Genomic DNA, 21,361 nt, shown 5'->3' on the forward strand with positions numbered 1-21,361 from the left:
ATCTTTTACAGCTGTCAAGCTAAAATTCCATCCTATGCAGAGTCAGCACAAGGATATACATCACTTACAACTCAGTAAAGCCTTCACAGGAGAGTTTACCCAGGATCTAAGCAGGGCACAGTCCTTGTGCTAACCTGCTGCACGAGGCAGGAAGGAGCTGCATTTCACTGTGCTGTCACAGACATCTTTTATGACAATCCTTTCCTCAGGATTTTGTCTCCTGAGAAGCTGGGAGGCCTCAGGAACAAAATGTAAACATTGATTATCTGCTGCTGTGGAATGCAACAGGTGCATTTGGGATTGGCTCATGTGGTTGTTTCTAATTAATGGCCAATCACAGTCAGCTGGCTCAGACTCTCTGAGACAGAAGCTTTGTTATTCATTCCTTCTTTTTCTATTCTTAGCCAGCCTTCTGATGAAACCCTTTCTTCTACTCTTTTAGCATAGTTTTAATGTAATATATATCATAAAATAATAAATCAGCCTTGTGAAACACAGAGTCAGATCCTCATCTCTTCCCTCATCCTCAGACCCCTGTGAGCACGGTCACACCGTGCATGTCCTGACCATTTCACAAAAACCTCACAGTCTCCTACAACCTACTCACCCAGTTCTTCCTCTTCTTCTTCTTGGAGTCGCTGTCGATGTTGCTGCCCACGCTGGAGTGGCTGGTGGCACTGTTGATGCTGGACACGCTGTCTGACGAGTGCTGCCTGCGGATCCGCAGCTCCGCGGGCTGGGCAGCGCCGGGGCCTGGGCAGCAATGCAGGCAGTCACAATCAGCTAGGAAATGTCATCAGTGCCTTCAATAATGCAATCCTGAAGCTGCATTTTGGGAAACCGGGACTCTGACAAGCCCTCGTCCCAATGGATGGATTACGGATTTCAAATCCTTGTTTCTTGTGACATTAAGAGATTAAAATCTGAGATTAAAATCTGAGATGCTTCAAACTTTTCCAGGACCTGGATATCAATGCAGGTAGTGTCAAAATTAGCTAGGAAATGTGATCAATGGCTTCAATAATGCAATCCTGAAGCTGCATTTTGGGAAACCGGCACTCTGACAAGCCCTCGTCCCAATGGATGGATTGCGGATTTCAAATCCTTGTTTCTTGTGATGACATTAAAATCAGAGATGCTTCAAACCTTTCCTTCAGCAATTTCTGACAGTGTAAATGAGTGGGTTACTCTGGTCTCTGGGTAACTCTGATGGTTACATCAGTGTTACCCAGAGCCCTGGAGCCTCTCTATGTGGTGCTTGTCTCTCACCTTTGCAGTTGAGCTCAGGTGTGTTGATGACTCCATTGATGGCAGCCTGAGCAGCAGCATTTTGTTTCTTCAGCAGTTCAATTGTCTTCCTTAACTCATTCAGTTCCGAGTCCTTGAATAAGGGAAAAAACCATATGATAGTGCACAGGAGAAGAACACCAAAGAAGCTGTTTTTCCACCTAACTTTTGATAATTCATAGTGAATTTATGTAATATATATGTACAAGGAGGTAAAAATGAGGTTTGGGATACCTGGGGAAGCACACCCTCAGCAGGGTGCAAAACAGCTTAGGTATTATGATACCAAAAAAATGCATGTATGGTGTAATGCAGAAATAATGTCTATTCAAGCATACTGTCCAAAAACACAATGCTGCCAGTCTTGTAAGTATTCTTCTTGGTGTTTCTTTCAAACATGCCCATGTATGGATGCATTGGGATGGAATATATTACAGAAATATGCAATGCTGAACACCTGTGTCCAAAGCAACAACCAACAGGAATAACCTGATCAGTTGCCACAAAATCCCAGTGCAGAAAATGAGTGTTTTATACAAACTATTTTTCACATTTTACTCTGTCACCACAAATGAGGGAGCTAAGTCAAATTGACTTATGTTTGTGACTTTTTTCCCCCCCACAACCACAGAAGGAGCATGGGCAACAATGCTGGAAACAGAAATTAGGGCTTCCAAACGCTTTTGGAGCTTGCCTTCTGCTCTGCTGTCATGGTCAGGCTCTGCAGTCGGATGGTCATGTTCCCCAGGCTCTGCTCAAACGCTGCCACCAGGTGAGCCTGAAATCAAAGCACACAGGAGGAGTGAGTTCTCTTGCCCCAAGAAGGAGGATTTCTGCAGGTATTTAATCAGGCCACCCAGCACATGGCACTGTTTGTTGTGTAAGAGGTGCAGAGAAAACAACACAGCTTAGAAAAGGGCACACGAGTAGAGCGCACATTATGGAAATGCTTGCCAGCAATAAAACAGTGTGTGTACAGAGAAGGGTCAGGCAGAAATTTCCCTCAGCTAAATCAGAATTTTCCTTTGTGGATATTTAAGGCAAAAAGATGTTGGCAGCCACGGGGGTGGAGGTTCTCACTGTGTTTATCCCACCAGGGGAACCGATGCTTTGCCAGATGATGCACCTGCATCTAACTCCAAGACTTCTCCAATATCTGAGCACACCTTGCTTCCAGCCAAGGTCAGCTTGCTGCCTATCATCCAAAATTCCTGCTGCTTGGCCAATTGCCCTCTTTTCCTTTCCCAAGGAAAGAAAAAAAAAAAGTGCTTTTTTAGAAAAAGATTCTACATTCTTCTCCCAAGAAGCATGGAAAACAGAGTGTCTGTTACATGAAAGACATCAGCTAGGAACTGAAAATGACTGAGAGGCAAAAGGAAGGAAAAGTAGATTGGGAAGATGGAAAACAATGCAAGAAACTGTATTTCTACAGCCATGACATGACACTGTTTTATGGGTATTCATATGTATACATAGCTGATCACAGGTGTATTTCAATATGTATTTGTCTCACTAGCCATAATAATCTATACTAACAATTAAAATATAGCTTCATTTATCTATTAAAAATAATTCTACATGCACAACAACAAGTAAAATGGTGAAATCTTTCCAAGCAGCAAGAGATATTTTCTCACCTAAAAAATACAGAATAGCAAAACCTTTCACAGAGCTATTCCAGACTCATTCAGCAGCAGCACACAGTTGACTTATCCTAAATAACTGTTCTCACATTCACAATGAAAACAAACATGAGCAGTACAATAACATGGGGATGTGCAGCTCTCATTCCCATCAGCCCCTATGAAAATAAGCAGAGCTGAGGCTGTGAGAAAATGGCAAAAAGTAATTCAAAACCTAACACTACACACGTAGGAAAATCTAAATATTTATTTTAAAAACACAGAGTGCACAGCTTCTGTTGGGGAGGATGAACAGGGAACAACAAAGCTGATATTCAGAGATCCTCAGCAATACTTTTCAAAAGCAAAAAATAAATGGGCAAGCAGGAGTGCATGGATTAGTAACAGATACAAACCCTTAATGCTTTGACCTGAGCCTTAAAAACCAGTTGCTCTTTCAAAACTGGATCTTGCAGTTATTCCTATCTTGAAATCATTCAGTGAGCTAAGGAAAAAATGTAATCTTCATTTTCTGTAGTGGGAGCAAAATGTTTTCAAATTCATGCCCTTGATAGCTTGAGAAGCACCAACAACTGCAGTGTCTATGCAAGGAAACTCAGGAAAAAACCTGTAAACTGAAGAGATTAATTTGAATTGTCAAAGTTTTAAGTGCCTTTTTTTAAAGGAATCATATCTAAAGGAAATGTCCAAGTGTCTTAACTAATAGCATTTATTAGTCTCAATCTTTTTGGGAACAGACCTTGCCTTTTACATGGAAAAAGGATGTTCTCTGGAAAGAGGTGGCTAAAGACTGAAATTTAATACTGGGACAGTTATAGCAACATCTCTGCTGCCAATTTATGGACAGATCAGGGAGATCAGGGGCCGCCTCAAGTCTAAGGAGTTTAAATCGCATGAATAAAACACTGTGAAGTTTTAGCAAAGTGAACTAAGCAAAAATGGAGTATTATCAAAATAATATATTATATGCTTTGTGGGTTTTGTTTTTTTTTGGTTTTTTTCTGAGAAAAGCCCACAAGAAAAACCCACAAAAACCCAAATGACCCCAATCTAAACAAAAGCATCCAGGAGGAGTGTACACTAAGAGAGTGGCAGTAAGCACACAGGAATTGCTGGGCAGATGCAGAGCAGCTGGGCCAGCAGCCTGTGCTGAGCACCAGCCCAGCGACCCTGAACTGTGGCAAGCAGAATGCAATAAAGAGCCAAAGGAGCTGCTCAGCTGACAGGGCCTTTGTTTGAAGGACACAAGCTGGGTTATTTAACAACACCATTAAAAACCCATCCAAGAAAATCGGGTCCTGCTTTCCCACAAGTAAAAGAATCTTCTGGGGAAAAACCAATCCCCTTTGTATTTGAAAGGCAATTACAAGACTTAACTTTTGAAAGATGTTTAAACTGTTTTCTTTTCCCCTTGGGACAGTAACTAAGTGGTTTCATTCAGCCAAAGCCCTTCTGTGTGACTTCTCTGTAATAACTGTGTTCCTAGTTTCTGGCCCCATTTCCCAGCTGGATGAAGCACTGTGGTGCCTGGAGTGGACAGCACAGATTTCCCCTTGAATCTCCCCTGAGCTGATGGACAAGGAAGTCCCCTTCAAGCAGCACAGGTTCTGATGTTTACTCACTCCCATAAACCAGGATGTCAGGATGATCTGATCTGCTATTCATCTCCAGCTTATTTACTCTAGAATTGCTTATTTTCCTTGCAAGCTTCTGTGTTGCAGATTCCTGCTATGTGTGACTTGCAGCACAGAACACACAAATAAACTTGATCAGGGTCATGCAGTATTGCCTCAACACCTCCTGGATAGCAAGTATTTTTTTCCCCTGAGTGTCTTAAATTACTTATCCCTCAAATTCCTGAAAGGAACAAGCAGAAGTATTGCCTACACTGACAAAAAGTCAGGTATCTCAGTTCTTCAGGCTTAACTTTAAATCAGATTCCAGAGCCCCTTACGCCAGTATTATTTATCATGCCACATCTTCATGCAACAGAAAAGCATAATGCAAAAAAAGCAAAACTTTCAGTCCAAGTTTCTATTAACTTTTATTCCTACCAATTATAATCTTTATCTGTATCTCATCCCACCCAAGTGTCAAAGCAAGACACTGTTTGTAAAAACAAGACCCTGTCCTCAATGATCTTCCCAGGACCTTAAGATGGCTTACACAGGTATAAAGCCAAATTAATATTATACCTCAGTTTTTAAAGAAAAGCGTAAGATAATTTATGTAATTCAGTAGGGCAGAGGATGCTATTTTTGGACATGTCCCACACATGCAAACAGTTATTTCTTTAAACGCATCAGTAATACAAACTGAATGTTGTACACACGAAATCTTTTTGTCACTTCAAGAAGCTGGGTGGTAATTGTTGCATTAAATGCATTCCAGCTCAATGTACTCACATTAGCAGTCAGCTGAGTTGTCAGAGCTGACACCTTTTCCTGGGATGCATCCAATTCTCTGCGCAGCTTGCGAATCTGAGGGTTTCAAGAGAGCACTTTAGAGCATCACAGCAAGGAGAAAGGAAACGGCAGCACAGACAATGCACTGTGGCATTTCTGCTTGGCAAAGAGCATGTGCTCCTACCTCTGACTGGCACTTCTCTTCAGGCTGGAAAATAAAAGGAAGCATGTGAGGATATTACAACATAACCAGCCGGACAAATTTATGCAAATGATCTTTTTGCATTTCAAGAATTCTAATATGAACTCCCTGTTTTGGATTCCCTCATCCATATTCAGTCTAATTTCATCTCCTAATTTATTTACTCTCGAGGAAAAAGAAAACAGGCTGCTGGAGGTACTTCCTTCTGCAGGAAGGAATTTGGGCTCCACCTCAGCCTGCTGACCAGTGATCTCATCACGGAGATTCTTTAGTAGTAAATCATTAATATAAGGATGGGATGACTTTATTCATCAAATTTTGGGATGCTATAAGTAACAACGTTCAAATCTCCTCATATCTACTAAGGTGCTTTGTAGCAAAACCTACTTAGCATGGCATACAATATAGACTCAAAAACTCAATGGCTGCTTTTAGGCCATTGAAGTCTGTGTTTGATGTGCTAAATATCCACAGGCATTTCCAAGAACATAAACATTCCTTTCCTAGCTAGCATTCAGAACACAGTCAAATGAAAACTGCTTTTTTCCTGCTCCCTGAATGGCCAAACTAGCACAGCAAGACCAGCCAATTCAATAATTTTGATGAATAAATATACACTTATTTCATTATACTCACTGTGGAATAAATAGATGATGTACTGGACACCAAAGAGAGAGAAGAACCATGCACTAAAGGAAAGAAAATAAACACAATGAATTCAAGTGCACTAACCACAGGGTGGAATCATCATAAATCATCCCCTGTAAACCTCCAATCTGCTGTGGAAATACTTTCACAAATTTCATCATCCATCATAAACTTAATCACATTATTTACCAATAATGTATGGTTTGAAGCATGCATTGTCAGCTGACACAATCCATAACCCTGAATTTGGTAAAGCTGTTTCAAAATTCTCATAAGACTTGGTTTTTTTTGAAAATTAGGTGTGGCCAAGAAAGTTTACAGAAGTTTTGATGAAGGTCTGTTCAGAGATAAATATTTCTCTGGATAGTTTATATTAAAATTCTTGCAAAAGGGCTTATTCAAGATTAAAAAAAAACCCCAAGAAATGCAGAATGGATTACAAAATTAAATCTAAGTATTTAATCTTCACTTTTAGGTGAGACTGAGGTTTGGTTGGTTTTATTTTTAAGCAACCAACCAAGATGGGAAAGTCCTGAGGAAACCACAACACCCAGCTCCAGTGCGTAGCTGCAGGAGGAGACGTGGAGGACCCAGGATAAAAAAACTGTCTAATTCTGGGGCTGTGAATTCTCCTCTAAATGCAGCTTATCTTCCTTCTGCTGACTTAAGGGAGCTTAACAAGCCCAGCGTTCCCTTTCCCTGCAGGGTTTCTTGGTGTTCCTCTAAAGCAAGGACATTTTTTTAACAAGGCAAAGTTTGTTCTCTCATAAAAAATTAACTGTGAAAACACAGCTACAAAACTTTCTGGAAAAGGATTCATTTCAAGCAATTTTTGCATTTAAATTCAATAAAGGACCTACATATACCCTGATGACTAGGTGATCTTCAGAGGTTCCTTCCAACCCTAACTATTCTGTGATTCTCAAGGTTGTTACCATGTTGATGCCTGTTACATCAGGATTTACATATAAATACAGCACCATTTCATTCCCTATTACACTACTGAAAAAACTACCTGAAGCTATTCTTTCTGCTACTGAAACATGCAAAATTACTTTTCCCTTATTTTTAATTTTAGAAACAAATAGTACTGAACTGAAACTTTCATTCAAAATTCAGGTAACTGAACACAAATCATATGAAATAGCATAAAATAATTTTTTCTAAGTCCTCCAAAAGAAAAAAAAAAGCTTAGAAAAGCTGCCATTTTGCTTTAATTACCTAGAGCAATTCTACATTCATAATAAATGGGTTCTGCTTTCCCACTGACATTATATCCTAAGGCAATACTGGAAAGAGAAGTAAACAAGGTCTAAGTTGGCTTCTGAAGGAATTTAAGATAATTTAGAAAACCCACAAGAAAGTGAAAAAAACTCCTCATATCCATTTGCTTTCTCTGGGTAATCATATTCTCAATTAAAATGATCTTTCTAGTCACACATGAAGGACTATCCTGCACCAAGAACACAAAACAAGTGGTGTGAGTCAGAGGCAGCTCTGTCTGATGGTGTGCTCAGCCCTGGCTGCAAGCACAGCCCATGTTTACTGAAGGAATGAAAAGAGGAGACAGATACACAGAGATTATTCCCCAGGGACATCTCTGCGCCTTCTGGGAACCAGCAGAGATGGAAATTCCAGGGGTGGGAACGGCAGCCAGACCATTATTTTGGCTGTGACCTGTCTACCATTAACTCCCCTACCTGCGACTGAACCCACTGACACATTCTGTCTGCAATGAAATATTCTCGTGTTCAGAAATGGAATTCTTTGCAGTTGTGTTAGACCTGCTACTGAATTAGTAAGTTCCTGGAGTGCCTCCATGCCATTGTGCTAACAGGAGGAATGGATGACCAATCTCTTCATAACAAACAAAAATTCAGCACACATCCCTTCAGCCATCACTTTCCATGCTGAAGACTTCTATTTTAACTTTATATCACAGATGTTCTGTGCTTAAGATCTCCTCCTCACTTTTCTTTACCTGCATTTTCCCCTTCTATTTTAACTTTATATCACAGATGTTCTGTGCTTAAGATCTCCTTCTCACTTTTCTTTACTTGCATTTTCCCCTTAAGATTTTCAAGATGGAAAGTCCAAAGTGAGACAATCCTGCATAAGTCCACAAATGGACTCACAGAGGGAATATAATATTATTTTCTGGTCTGCCTCCCTATGTTCTTCCTTGTTGAATTCTTTTCCTAATAGAGATGTAACCAAAAAAGAGCCCTACCAACTGCCAGAGAGGAAACAGAAACTTTACCATGGACTTGGTCAGACACAACACAGACTTAGCATCAGCTGCCATTTTTAAGATCACACTGGGACTCTAATGAGAAGATGCAAAATAAGAAAAAAGGGAAAGAACATATAACTCTGGGATCCTACTCCTGCCTTGTGAAACACCACCATCACACAGAATCTCAGATTTATTTGGGCTGGAAAAGGCCTCTAAGATAAGCCAGCACTGCCAAGGCCATCAGCGAGCCATGTCCCTAAGGAGCACACAGACACAGGAATGGTGACTCACCTGCATCACCTGAACGTTACAGAATTTCATAGTTCTCATTTCAAGGACAACTGAGGAGTTAATACACTTGTGCAATTTCTTTTTACAGGACCTGCAGATGGCTACTTGAAGGCTATTTAATGAGGAGCCTGAAGGCAGTTATGCTCCTGATGCAATTCCTGTTTCTTGCACCCAGCATGCATCTGCATGCAGCCCACAAACCCAAACTGGTCTGGAGCTATTATTTTAAAGCACTGTAAATGCACAGGCAAGCATGTTATCATGTTTAATGCTAGAAAAGAAAGGCTCTAGACATGACCATCTGCCCAGAGAGCAGAAAGAAGAACTGGTGTTGCAGTCAGTAGCACAAAATGGAATAACAATTTATATTCCAACAATCAAGAATTTCACTTTTTTTTCTCTTGGAGGCTGGTGTTGCAGTCAGTAGCACAAAAAGGAGTAACAATTTATATTCCAACGATCAAGAATTTCACTTTTTTTCTCTCAGGGTGGAGCCAGTGGCAGCCCAGCTGCTGGGGAAGAGTGGGGAAACTGGAGAGCCAGGAGAGCCCTCAGTTTTTGTGCTGTGCTTTTTCCCCAGGAAGCCCTGTCGAGTCTGGAGGCTGCTCCTGCTGGCCCTGTCTGCCACAGGAGTTACTGCAAGGCTGACCAGCTTCTCACCCACCGGCTGTGCTGTGAGAGAACACGGCTGCTCTTCACACCCAGAGACAAGAGGAGAAAAGGCTGGAAAGAATAAACCCTGGCCCTGCCTGGAGGTTAATGAGAAAGAAATGCCTTGTAATACTGTGTGCTAGGAAATAATTAAGAAGTAGGTTGGTAAGCTTCATTTAAGACCTGGATTTGCTTCGTTGACACTGGATGATTGTAGAAAATCAATTTGTTCATTAACCACAAATTTAAATTTCTATAATACTTTTAAATCTATTCTCTCAAGGTGAAGGCAAGCCTCTGCTATATTCAGAAACACTGAACCACTTAGACCCTGAGAAATAAGCAGGACTTGGTAAGCAGGTGATGGATGACCTTTCTCCTGAAGACAAAAATACAGAGACTACACCTAAACATTCAATCCATATGGTAAAATATTATTATAGTTTTAGGTGTGTAAAATTGAGGAAAATCTGAAAGGGATCTTCAGCATGTCACCCGTAGGGTCAGATTCCATCCTCAGGTATAAAAGTGGTATTTTCCAACCACTTTCAAGTCCATAACTTAGTGGATATTTCTTGGACTTCCTTTTTATTACTTTTTTCAAATAAATAAAAAGCCCTTCATAGAACATTTCACCTAAGTCTTTTCAGATTTTCCTTTTCTTTTTTTTTTAATGGTTCGTCTTCAAACATGCAATACTTATTAAATGTTTATCCAAATCAGTCTCTCTGCTGGACAAGAATTTCTGAACTACAAGAGAGAGTTTAATCTCCAATGTGCCAAAATGGACTTGCTGCAATCTTGAGCACAGTTAAAAGACCAAGGCTACAATTTTTTGGAGGATGTCTTCAATGAAACCCAAGTAAATTTTGCTGCAGTAGTCCTTCTGGTAAATTACTGAAGTGCAACACAGATACAGAGACTCAAATTCCTTCCCAGATTATACTGACTGAGCATGGGGCAGCCTTTGACTGTTCATGAACATTCAGCTTTCTGACAGCAAACAAAGGTTAATTCCTGCCATGACCCAGCTTTTAGCCCTGTGGCACTACTCTAATAATTTTCAACCCCTAATAAAAATCCTCAGCCACAGACCTCTAAAACACAACAAAATGTACTGAAGTTAGACTGACTAAATTCAATAACCAATTAATTAATTAATCTTTCCAGAGACACATCCAATACCTATTTTCTACCTTCTCCAGTGGCAAAAAGCCATGCTGGGATAACCAGAACGTCCAGGAAGGCCCTTTGCAGCTCTCCAAGGTTTCTGCCAGGGTGGCTCCCATGCAGGTCTGGTTCCTGGGGAGCAACAACCACGGGGCACTGGCACTAACCGTGCTGAGGAAGGGCAGGTCTCCAGAAGGAAAGAGCATCAAAGGCTTGGGTGGCCTGTGAAGCACAACCAAGCTCCTCCCAACCCTTGCCAGCAAGGAGGTTTAGGCCCCAAAGAGTTAACACTGAAAATGTTTCCTATGAGCCCCTCCATGCTTGACTTCTCAAAGTGCAATGCTTGAGGATTTTAATGTGTGCTCACAGCTGCTCCTCCTACAGCTACAAGGATGCCTGATCAGGAGCAAACAAACCAAATATTCATTTCTAGGTAAATGCTTTTTCTTATTACGCTTACATGGGTTCTTTTTATCAGGTGTAGTTACATATTTGAAAAGGTGATGAAGCACTAAACAGACAAGCCTAGATATATATAAAAAAAGATGGAAGTTTTAGGGCACAGGCTGGTCCTTCTTCTTTACCTTCTTATTCTTTCCTCTTCCTGAGTTTGGGTGATATTTTGTAATTGCACAGAAAAGTCTACACTGCGGACTTCGAATGATTAGTTACTGGGCTAAAAGTGAAAATAATTTAGGTGTCATTTCTTAATTGGATAGTTCAGCCTGAAAAGACCTTGTATAGAAAGACAGCCATTTGGTAGCTTGTTAGAAGAACACTGCAAAACTCACAGCTTTTGGGTTTCTGCGGTTGAGATGACCCCAAGGTATTACAAAGTCTTTTTTTTCTTAGCCTTGCGACTGAAGAAGTCGAGATTTGCTGGTCTTGTTTTTCAAGGCTGTTTATTTGCTTTTATCTGTTCCATTCCTTCTCTGACCTGCTGAGGTCTGTCCAGCAGGTTGGGTTGTGGCACAGTCCCTGCCCTTGGGGTGGTGTTGGCTTTTTATACTAAGAACTACCTGTGCTTTATTTACAATAATTTTCCAATGCCTATCACCTATGTCAGACAGTCTGCTTTACTCTAAACCAACCCAGAAGTGTCACCATCACAGCAGAAGATGGAGGACAAGAAGGAGAAGAAGGACAGGACATGCCCAGATTCCTCCATGTTGCTTCTTGAACCCCCATTCTAAATCCCCCAAATTCTACTTTTTCACCCTGTGACAAATTCACTGTCATTCTACTCAAACTCCTGTGGCCTGTAACTCCTCACACAAAGTTGGCAATTTTCTCCATGGGCTGAAATGGAAGGCACAGGTGTTTGTGACTCCGTGCCAAGGTTTTTGTGCTCTTTGTCAGGGTCTCGGATCACCCAGAGCAATGTCCTGGGCCCTGACACCGCCTTGTACCAAGGACACGACACACGGAACACCCGAGAGCAAACGTGTAACCCTGCCCAGAGGCAGGAGCCGCCACGGCCGCCCGCACTGACCCTCCTCGAAGCCGTCGCGGAAGGAGCCGGAGCGGCTCATGGTGCGGCTCTTGTCGTCCAGGGACACGGAGCTGTTGCGCAGGCGCGCGTCGCCGCAGGGCTCGTAGGGGCCATCGGCGTTGGACAGGCTGTGCGTGCGCAGCATGCCGGGGTTGGACAGGCTCAGCGGCGCCGCGCTCGTGGGGCTCGCTGCAAGGCAACCACAAACAGCGCTCAGGGCCGCTCTGTGCAGCTCTGACACGCACGGGACCAGCACCCGCACCCCGGGCTGCACAAGGGCGCTTCAGGGTTTCATGAGATGGATTGTATTAAAAGAGAACGATATACTGAACCCATGCTAAAAGAACAGAAGAAAGGATTTCATCAGAGGGGAAAGGAAGGGAAAAAGGAAAGGGAAAAGGGGAAAGGAAAGGGGAAAGGAAAGGGGAAAGGAAAAAAGGGGAAAGGAAAAGGGGAAAGGAAAAAAGGGGAAAGGAAAAAAGGGGAAAGGAAAAAAGGGAAAGGAAAAAAGGGAAAAGGAAAAAAGGGAAAAGGAAAAAAGGGAAAAGGAAAAAAGGGAAAAGGAAAAAAGGGAAAAGGAAAAAAGGGAAAAGGGAAAGGAAAAAAGGGGAAAAGGGAAAAAAGGGAAAGGAAAAAAGGGGAAAGGAAAAAAGGGGAAAGGAAAAAAGGGGAAAGGAAAAAAGGGAAAAGGAAAAAAGGGAAAAGGAAAAAAGGGAAAAGGAAAAAAGGGGAAAGGAAAAAGGAAAGGGAAAAGGAAAGGGGAAAGGAAAGGGGAAAGGAAAGGGGAAAGGAAAAAAGGGGAAAGGAAAAAAGGGGAAAGGAAAAAAGGGGAAAGGAAAAAAGGGGAAAGGAAAAAAGGGGAAAGGAAAAAAGGGGAAAGGAAAAAAGGGGAAAGGAAAGGGGAAAAAGGAAAAAGGAAGAATCAGCCTTCTGAGAACATGGGAGTCAAATTCTCATCTCTCCCCTCGTCCTGGGGACGCTCACAAACACCACACACGCCCTTAGTGCCACCAGCACGGCCCTTCCTGCTCTCCTTCTGCCATCCTCCACCAGCAAAGGTTCTTCTCCCCCGCCCTTCACTTTAAGACACAAATTTTTGATATTGTCTTCTCCAGGCTTCATTGGTTTTCAAGTAAGGGGTATGCAAACTAAGCCAGTGCATGTGAAAACTCAAGTCAAATAAGGTCATTTTAAACACTGTCTGTGTGTCCATAATGTCCCTGTGTCCATAATTCCACAAACAAGCTGAGTCACCTCACTAACACCTCCCAGGCATGGAAGAATGAAGGGAAATTATCTTGTCATTAACTAATTCATTAATTAGTTAATTAATCAATTAATTCATTAGTTAATTAATTAATTAATTCATCATTTAATTTGGAACTGTTCTTCCTCAAAAATTGTAGTATTTTGTCTATATAGAGCAGGACTTACCTTCTTCAAAGCCTTCAGGTTCTAAGAAAATGACATTTTTCTATATATTTTAGTCAAAAATATAAAGAGCTTGTACAGCTCAGCTGTACAGTTCAGAACTTTCAGCTATGATGTCCTGAGAACTGTAAAATATTAATTTTGCCTTAAAAGCCAATATTCTTCCAGTCAGTGTTTAGAGTACAAAAGTACTGCAATGTCACATTTCTCAAAAGAGCTTCTGTGCTAAAATTATGCCTGCTATTTAATAAGAATTAGTTATTTTGTGGGTAAAAAAAGAGAACAAAATCACTGTACATCTGGTTCCTCTTGGTGTGCTGTCACTGCCTGTTCCTATACAGACCATCAACTGATACAGACTATTGTAGAAAACAGGATAATTCAGTTCACAGGTGCTTGAATTTCATATCATCATTTGCTCTTAAATTAAATCCAATTCTTATTCCAATATCTCTAAGCTCTCATCTTAAAAACACAGAAAAACATATTTTCTTTTTTGTTTTGGGTGTTCATTGCAGTTTGTGGCCAAAGAGCTTTTGAAGCTAATATAAATAATCTCCAACACTGTACATAAAGAGTTAAGTTTCTGGGCTTTTGACAACACTTTTTGGTTATTTTTTTAAATTTCATGAACTTTCCTGACAGTTTGCTAGCTGTTGGAAATGCAGTCATGCTGTGTGTATATTCAGCTGAAATTTTGCTAAGTGCCAGTTTATTTAAAGCCACTTATTCAATGTGTTTCTTTCCAGAACACTCAAGGAAAGGCTCCAGAATGTCATTACTGCAACTCAAAACTGCACTAGAAATAAGTGACTGTGCAATCTGCTCCGAATTCCCACAACAAGTTCACAAGTGCAAGCTTAACTATTTTGCACATAATTATTGTCTATAAATTAGTTACTATAAGCAATAGATTTATGTTAAACAATAATATTAATTATTATGGAGGAGCTTTTGAAAGTCATAACCAAAGAGGTATTTTTTTTTTCCAGATGTCACTTCAAGATGAAGTTTACAAACCTGAAGAAACTGCAAAGCAACAAAGTCATATTTAAGCAGCCCAACAGAGATGAGCACCACTAGCACTTTAAATCGGGTTATTTCAACTGCTGATACAGTCAACTAGAACTTGCAATGCTTCCTGGATCCTGCCAATCAGCATTTATTGTTTCCTTAATTTAAAATGTGTTTATCAAAGAAATTAAGTGAAGGAATGGCTTTTTTTCTGACTTGAAACTCCCCTGACTTTTATAGATTGCTTGACTGAGCTTTCTGCAATTTTCCAATGAGCCACTTGGAAAAGACAAAGACAAAATACCAAACTGATGAGACTGGCACACACAGTAAGTAAAATGCTTGGATTTTACAGAATTCTAGATGTTGCAACATCTGCAGGCAACATCACATGTCCTCTAAGCACCCCAATGTGTGATACCAACAACAGCTCTACTGAGCAGCTTATAAAGCTCACAATTTATATTAGGGAACCTGGTTAGGCCCAGAGAATCCAAGTTACTGCAAGAATGGCACCTTTGGGCATAGGAGATAACAATGCTAATCAGTCACACTCATTCAGTGAGAGTGCCTCCTCAGGGGCAATGTGGGAGCTGCTGAAAGGAAATTATCCTGTGCAACATGCTGTGCTCAGGACACACAACGCACTGCTGGGATCATTCAAACACATAATTATTCACCAAGCTGCGAGAAGTTAAATCTGGTTCCAGAGGGTGATGTTATGCTGGATCCAGATGAAAATGGAGAATTGGCAGCAGTATCCTGCAGTCCTCCTGCTGAATGGGACCGGAGCCATTCCTTGGCATCCTCTTGACTACGGAGCTGGGAGGATGGAGTATACCTGCAAAAACAAACAGGTTTTTCACCATGGACTTTGGTATTTATCTGGTTTTTTTGTTAAAAAAACAAAAAACCAAAAAACCAACCATGAAATGTCACAAGGCTTGGGGTGGGAGAGAGAGAGAAAGAAAAAAGGAAGAATCCTCATATGAAATTAAAGGATTAAATAATCTAAACCAATTAGAATTCTGAATTAAGGAGCTGCTCCAAGCTCTTCCAACATGTTCCTAATTCATTTCGCCTCTTTTTGGGGCAAAAAGACCAAACCACAAACTCCTTTCCTATGGCTTCAGGTGTAACCAAACCAGAGTGAACCAAAAGTTACAGGTAGAAGTTGTGCTGTGTAGCACTGTAGGATAAAAGGTAGAGTGTGCTACATCATATGATTTAAAAATAAAACTGTAACTTGGAAAACCTTTCCCTAAGTTATGCCAAAACTCTAACACTATTTAAATACTTTGGTACATCAATAACCTTAGCTGACTTTGTGATATTATAACCAAATTCAAGGCAACAAAGCCATTATCAGGATTTTTTTTTAACAAGCTGTGACCCAATATTTCATATTGCAGACATCCATATAAGGCCTGTGGAGGTGTATCCCATTTAGTTCAAAACCAACAGCACTGAAACATCATAAAGGAGGCTGTGTTTAGCCTTTTCTGAAGGCAATGAAAATAGCAGAAACACGTTCTGTGCCAACATCAGTGGCAAAAAAAACCCCTGGCTTTAGCTTAGGTTTCATTTATTGTGTCTATGTGTGAAAAATAGGTGTGTCAGGGCAGGTGTTCTGTGAGCTACGTGATGGGGCACAGGTACCAACAGCCAGAGCCTCGTGGAAACACTCTGCTGATGGAATTCAGTGTCTGTCTTGGGCTATGCCTTTGGACAGATACTTATGAGTTCCTAGCTCTCCTTCCAAAAACTCAGAGCCTATTATTTGCTGATATTATCTATTTAATTAATTTGATTCCCTTCAAGTAAATGCCCTACAGTAAGATATCACTTATTAAGATTATTTTAAAACAATGGGAACACTGCAATCATTTTAAAAGCCAATCTGCTTTAAAAAAATACACTCATTCTTCTGCTTATGCCTCAACACTTCAGCAGCAATCCCTGACAATCTGCATCTCTTAAGCTTTGCATATAAATCAGTTTATTTAGAAAGGGGCTTTAAACAATCATGTTACCTTAACACACTACAGGTTTATTTTTAATGTCAGCATTAATACCTACCTCTTCAGCACTCAAATGTTTTGGTCTTAGAAAAGAGTATTTATTAGAGACACAGAGGACCATAGAAACATTAAAACAAATTGCCATTTTAAGAAAGGCCTTTAGTACTCAGCTTCATGGGACAAGGCTGCTCTGAAGAACAAGATGCACAGCACAGAAAAAATCAGAGCTGCAGTTTCAAGGCAGTGATCCCAAACACTGCATTAAGCAATTCAGAAACTGAATTTCCTAAATTGTCAGAGATACCTACTGTAAATTCTTTAATGCATAAAGCCTTTAATTAACATAGCTAACAGTAATTCTGGTTAGAATTGCTTGTGTCAATGGGGAAAAAAAATGTTATAAAAATCACTACCTCACAGATGTACAAAACATGTGAGAAGACAACAGCTGAAAGTTTATTTGATGATTTTTTTGTTATTTTCTATGAGAGTGGAGAATAAGGTATAGATTAAATAGAATATAGATTATAAAACATAGATTAAGGTATTATGATGCAGTTAAAAAAAAAATTAATGTCCAATTTCATCCTGAAAGGTTTGGCATGATCTTGTAAATCTTTTCTATTTATCACAACACCAAGGTTCCCAAGGTTAAAAAACTATTTCAGGTCACTCCATGTAATAGGCACAGAAATATTAATGCTTTTAAATCAAGCCCAGGGATGGTTTGAGATGCTTTTCAGCAATTAAGCCAGCAAAAGCCACAGTTCTTGATCAAGCAGTGAGGACATTGGATGAAAAAAGCTCAGCTGCCAATGGCCTTCTTTGAGGATTGAAAGAAAGCAAGAAAAAATGAAGAAAAAATGGAAGGAGGAAGAAAGGAAGAAGAAAGGAGGAAGAAAGGAGGAAGAAAGGAAGAAGAAAGGAAGAAGAAAGGAAGAAGAAAGGAGGAAGAAAGGAAGAAGAAAGGAAGAAGAAACGAGGAAGAAGAAACGAGGAAGAAGAAAGGAAGAAGAAAGGAAGAAGAAAGGAAGAAGAAAGGAAGAAGAAAGGAAGAAGAAAGGAAGAAGAAAGGAAGAAGAAAGGAAGAAGAAAGGAAGAAGAAAGGAAGAAGAAAGGAAGAAGAAAGGAAGAAGAAAGGAAGAAGAAAGAAGAGTATTGTTGCCACCTCTTGCAAACTGCGACCATCACCAGCAGCCACAACAGAAACACAAAGCAAACTCCAAAGCCACCACAGAAGATGTTAAACCACGTGGAAACACCAATACCTGAGTCCCTTCTTAGGCAAAGTGTTCCTATCAAGGTGTGGGTCGCTGCAGAAAAGTTAAAAGAAAAGAACTTCAGAGAAGAACAACAGGGAAGGAGTCAGATGAGGACGAAGGACGCACAAACATCTGCATCCCCTTTTCAGAGGAAAAGGTGCTGGGGCCTCCCTGCAGGAACATGCACAGACCTCCTCACCACGTGGGGTTTGCACAAACATGCAGCTGCTGCCATGCCAAGGAACCACAGCTCTTCACAACCTCACTGCACTGTTTCTCCTACCCACAAGGAACAAAAATGGCTCTCTAAACATCAAATGGGTGTTTAAAAACACACTTTTCAGCAGGCTATTGGTAAAACCTCATGGGAATATTCTAGTCCAAACCACCTTCCCATCATTTCTTTCAGCAGACACCCTTTAGGGATTGCCCCTAATTACTGTAAATAGGTATTGAGCCCAGACTGTTAAAATTTCCAAATCTTAGCCTAAGTTCCATTAGCAAAGTAAAATGGACCGATCAGTTGCCCAAAACGCAACTATTTCAGTTTATGTTTTTACAACTGACAAGCAGAGCCTGTTAATTTGTTTTTAAAGAAAATACCCCTGTGGTTAAGTAAATTAATTAAATGACAACCCTTATAGCTAAGTTACAGCACGGGACTGGGATACAAATTACATCAGTGAGAAAAAGTGAGCTTGAATGTTTAGATTTGTGTCATCTTTTCCTAACTTTAACATTCATTTGTACAAGAATGACTGTGAAGTACTAAAGTACTTGGAAAACACCCATGAGCCAAGCTGCAGTAAGAGACTGACAACACTGAACGACACAGGGACTTCACAACAAAAGGGACAGGCCAGAAAGGCAGTGGGAAAAGCAGCATGCCAGAGGAATGCTGAAATGCTAGTGAGAGTTTAGATTCGTAGGGAAAAAAAAGAAGGGCTTGACTTCCAAATTGCCTTTGGCAAAGATAAGAAGGGTGGGTTAAAAAGAGCCCCCCAAACCAAAGGGCATCCCAGAAATGAGAGCAACACCAGAAACATGCCAACTGTGCTGCATGCCACTCTCCAGATTGCTCTGGGTGGGGAGATGGGTGTTTGCAGGGACTCTCACTGGCATGTCTTGGTGTCAGTTCACACCTGGATGATGAACACAACAGAGCACTGAACTGAGCACAGTCTGGCACAAAACAATTTGCTTCACTGAGATGGGCAACAAAACCTGCAGCCTTGAGCATACTCCTGTCCTGAGACAGCATTACCTGTCCTGTCTCCTGGGCAAAGTATTTCGGCAGAATTTGGGGCTAGCAGCAGGGGAGGAAAGAGGGCTAGAAAGAGCAGTCCAACAAGACAGAAAACAAGAGAAGAAGGAGTATTAGAATGAAAAGATGAAGCAACAAAAAGGAATTATAATAAAACACAAACAGAACCCCAAACTGTCAGAACATTACATTCAGGTGCAATTTTCTCCATTGAGACGCAGCTACAAAAATCTTGCTACCTGAACTCATCACTACACACCAGGACACAGCTGATTTCCAGGGCTTGGAAGGGTTCTGCTTTCATCTACAAGAGGTCCCTGCAGAGCTCAGCCCAGTGCCAGCTCAGTGTGGCACCGATGCAGCTCTGATATGAAAAGCCCTGCTCCCTCCCTCCTGCTCAGCCTCCTCCCAGTCCCACAGGTGCCCACACAGGTACCACTGACCCTCTTTGTGCACAGAGCTGGGCACCTGATCAGTCTGAAATACAATCCAGATGACTGTTCTTCACCTGGATCCAGCTTCCAACAGGATTCACTAAGCATCCACATGAATGCTTGTACTGAAATATTGCAGTGAACAACTGGAGATAGGACAAGACAGCAGGGAGAGGATGAGAAGGGATCAAGTGACTGCGGACATGGGCACTTTCTTTTCAGCATCACCCCCAGTTTGAAAGTAATCAAATTCTACAATCAAAAAGTTTAACAGGAAACAGTTGACTTCTCAAATCAAAACTGGAAGGTTTTTAAAAATACCACTACCAGCTCAATTAAAAGTGGATCTTTGGAAGGATCTGGTAGCAAAAAAAAGTTGTCACATGGGCTGCGACAGCAAAATAAAAACCTGTTCTGAACCCATCCTCCTGCTCTGAACTGGGCTCCTTTCTGGGAATAACTTATCTGTATGTTCTAGTCCAGGAGCTACCTGCACTGTCTGCTCAGAGGCATTACCTGATCTGTATCTGCAGCACTGGCTGCTGCTGCCAGGAGTTCATTCCCACTCGAGATACGAACACACGGAAAGAAGAGAGAAACCCACCAACCTTTCAGACAGCGTGGTCTTAACGCTGCTGGTCCTGACGAAGGGAGCCAGAGAATCGTCCTTGGAGGCTGGGATCAAGCCACTGGAGGAGTTGTGGCTCAGCCCGCCCCCGCTGCTCAGGGAGATGTCGATGGACTCGCAGCTGGTGTGCAGGCTGCTGACAGACTGGTACCCCAGGCCATCCTTGCTAACTGCAGAGGAGCTGCTGGCGTTGGTGCCCCACGTCAGGCTGTTGGAAGGAGCCGAGTGGGCAGAGCTGGGGCTGGAAGCCAGTGGAGACTGGTTGAGATCTGTGTTTTTACCATAGAGGGGACTGCTGCCCCCACTGCTCAGCACACCACTGCCAGACGGGGAGTCAAGGTTACCCTGCTGGCTCATGGTAGCATGAGGGTTGGAGATGACTACTGAGTTTTTCATATTTTCAGCTGTTGTGATGGGAACTTGTTTACTAGGCTTGCCACCAAAAAGTCTGTAAAAAAGAAGACAGCATGAAAAATACATAAAATGGAACAGTAAGCACAAGGATATCTTCTATTTCATCTTAGCTTCAGAAAACCAGTATTGAGTACATGATCCTAGATTGCACATATGCAACTCTACATTTATAATCTCCTTGTGTTCACTGTCCCTTTCAATGAAGCCCAGAGGCAATTACAACAGCACCAAACCTATCTCAGGTGTGTCGCCTTTGAATCAACCAATACTTCCACAAAGCTAAAATACAGCTTCACAGAACTGACATACAACCACATCCTCTTCTGCTCCTTAAGGAAAAAGGGCACCAGAGAAACAATCTGAAGGATGGAATACTAGAGATTGGAAGCTTGCTGACCAGGTAAATTCTGCACAAATCACCAAATACTCCTCACAGAAGCAGCTTTTGCTGGGATGCAACACTGAACTCATACCAAACGTAGGCTTGCCTCATTCCATGAGCCAAGCTGGCTGGGAGCAGTATTTTTTAGTGGAGAATGTGATGTTACCTGCTTTTTGGCACCTGGAATGGGCTAGTAAAAAGCCAGGTGAGTTCCAGAAGTCGAGGAGGCTGACCACAGCATCGCTGCTGCCTGTGATGCAGCTCATGCCAAGGAAGCAAAGACCCCAGTGCCCTCAAACACAGTCAGTGGGAAACCTCTCAGAAGCGCCCAAGTGCCTCAGTAGTAAACATGCTTCAGACTAAATTATCAATCATTCCAAAACTGATCTTCAGAATTAGGAAACTGATCTTCCACTCCAGCTTCAAACACCCACCCCAAAGCACTGCTTTTGTTTCTGTCTCTCGGCTCCTGTAACTACATTTGGA

General features: G+C 41.5%; 1 protein-coding gene across 5 annotated transcripts in view; it reads right to left on the minus strand.

Moving 5' to 3' along the window:
- The window catches only part of NAV2 (neuron navigator 2), a 369,925-nt gene that overhangs the window by 20,580 nt on the left and 327,984 nt on the right, over positions 1 to 21,361 (minus strand). For 3 of the 5 annotated variants that reach the window (XM_064715815.1, XM_064715816.1, XM_064715819.1), the window contains 11 exons: positions 20,060 to 20,527; positions 19,018 to 19,083; positions 17,760 to 17,804; positions 15,151 to 15,311; positions 12,026 to 12,214; positions 6,174 to 6,226; positions 5,520 to 5,543; positions 5,336 to 5,410; positions 1,982 to 2,065; positions 1,270 to 1,381; positions 608 to 753 (listed from right to left, as the gene is read on the minus strand). In XM_064715815.1, coding sequence (XP_064571885.1) covers positions 608 to 753; positions 1,270 to 1,381; positions 1,982 to 2,065; positions 5,336 to 5,410; positions 5,520 to 5,543; positions 6,174 to 6,226; positions 12,026 to 12,214; positions 15,151 to 15,311; positions 17,760 to 17,804; positions 19,018 to 19,083; positions 20,060 to 20,527 — 1,423 coding nt within the window. The remainder of the gene's footprint in view (positions 1 to 607; positions 754 to 1,269; positions 1,382 to 1,981; positions 2,066 to 5,335; positions 5,411 to 5,519; positions 5,544 to 6,173; positions 6,227 to 12,025; positions 12,215 to 15,150; positions 15,312 to 17,759; positions 17,805 to 19,017; positions 19,084 to 20,059; positions 20,528 to 21,361) is intronic. The other 2 variants (XM_064715817.1, XM_064715818.1) reach the window with 1 other exon arrangement.

The sequence above is a fragment of the Zonotrichia leucophrys genome, chromosome 5 (assembly GCF_028769735.1).
Source record: "Zonotrichia leucophrys gambelii isolate GWCS_2022_RI chromosome 5, RI_Zleu_2.0, whole genome shotgun sequence".
Taxonomy (NCBI): domain Eukaryota; kingdom Metazoa; phylum Chordata; class Aves; order Passeriformes; family Passerellidae; genus Zonotrichia; species Zonotrichia leucophrys.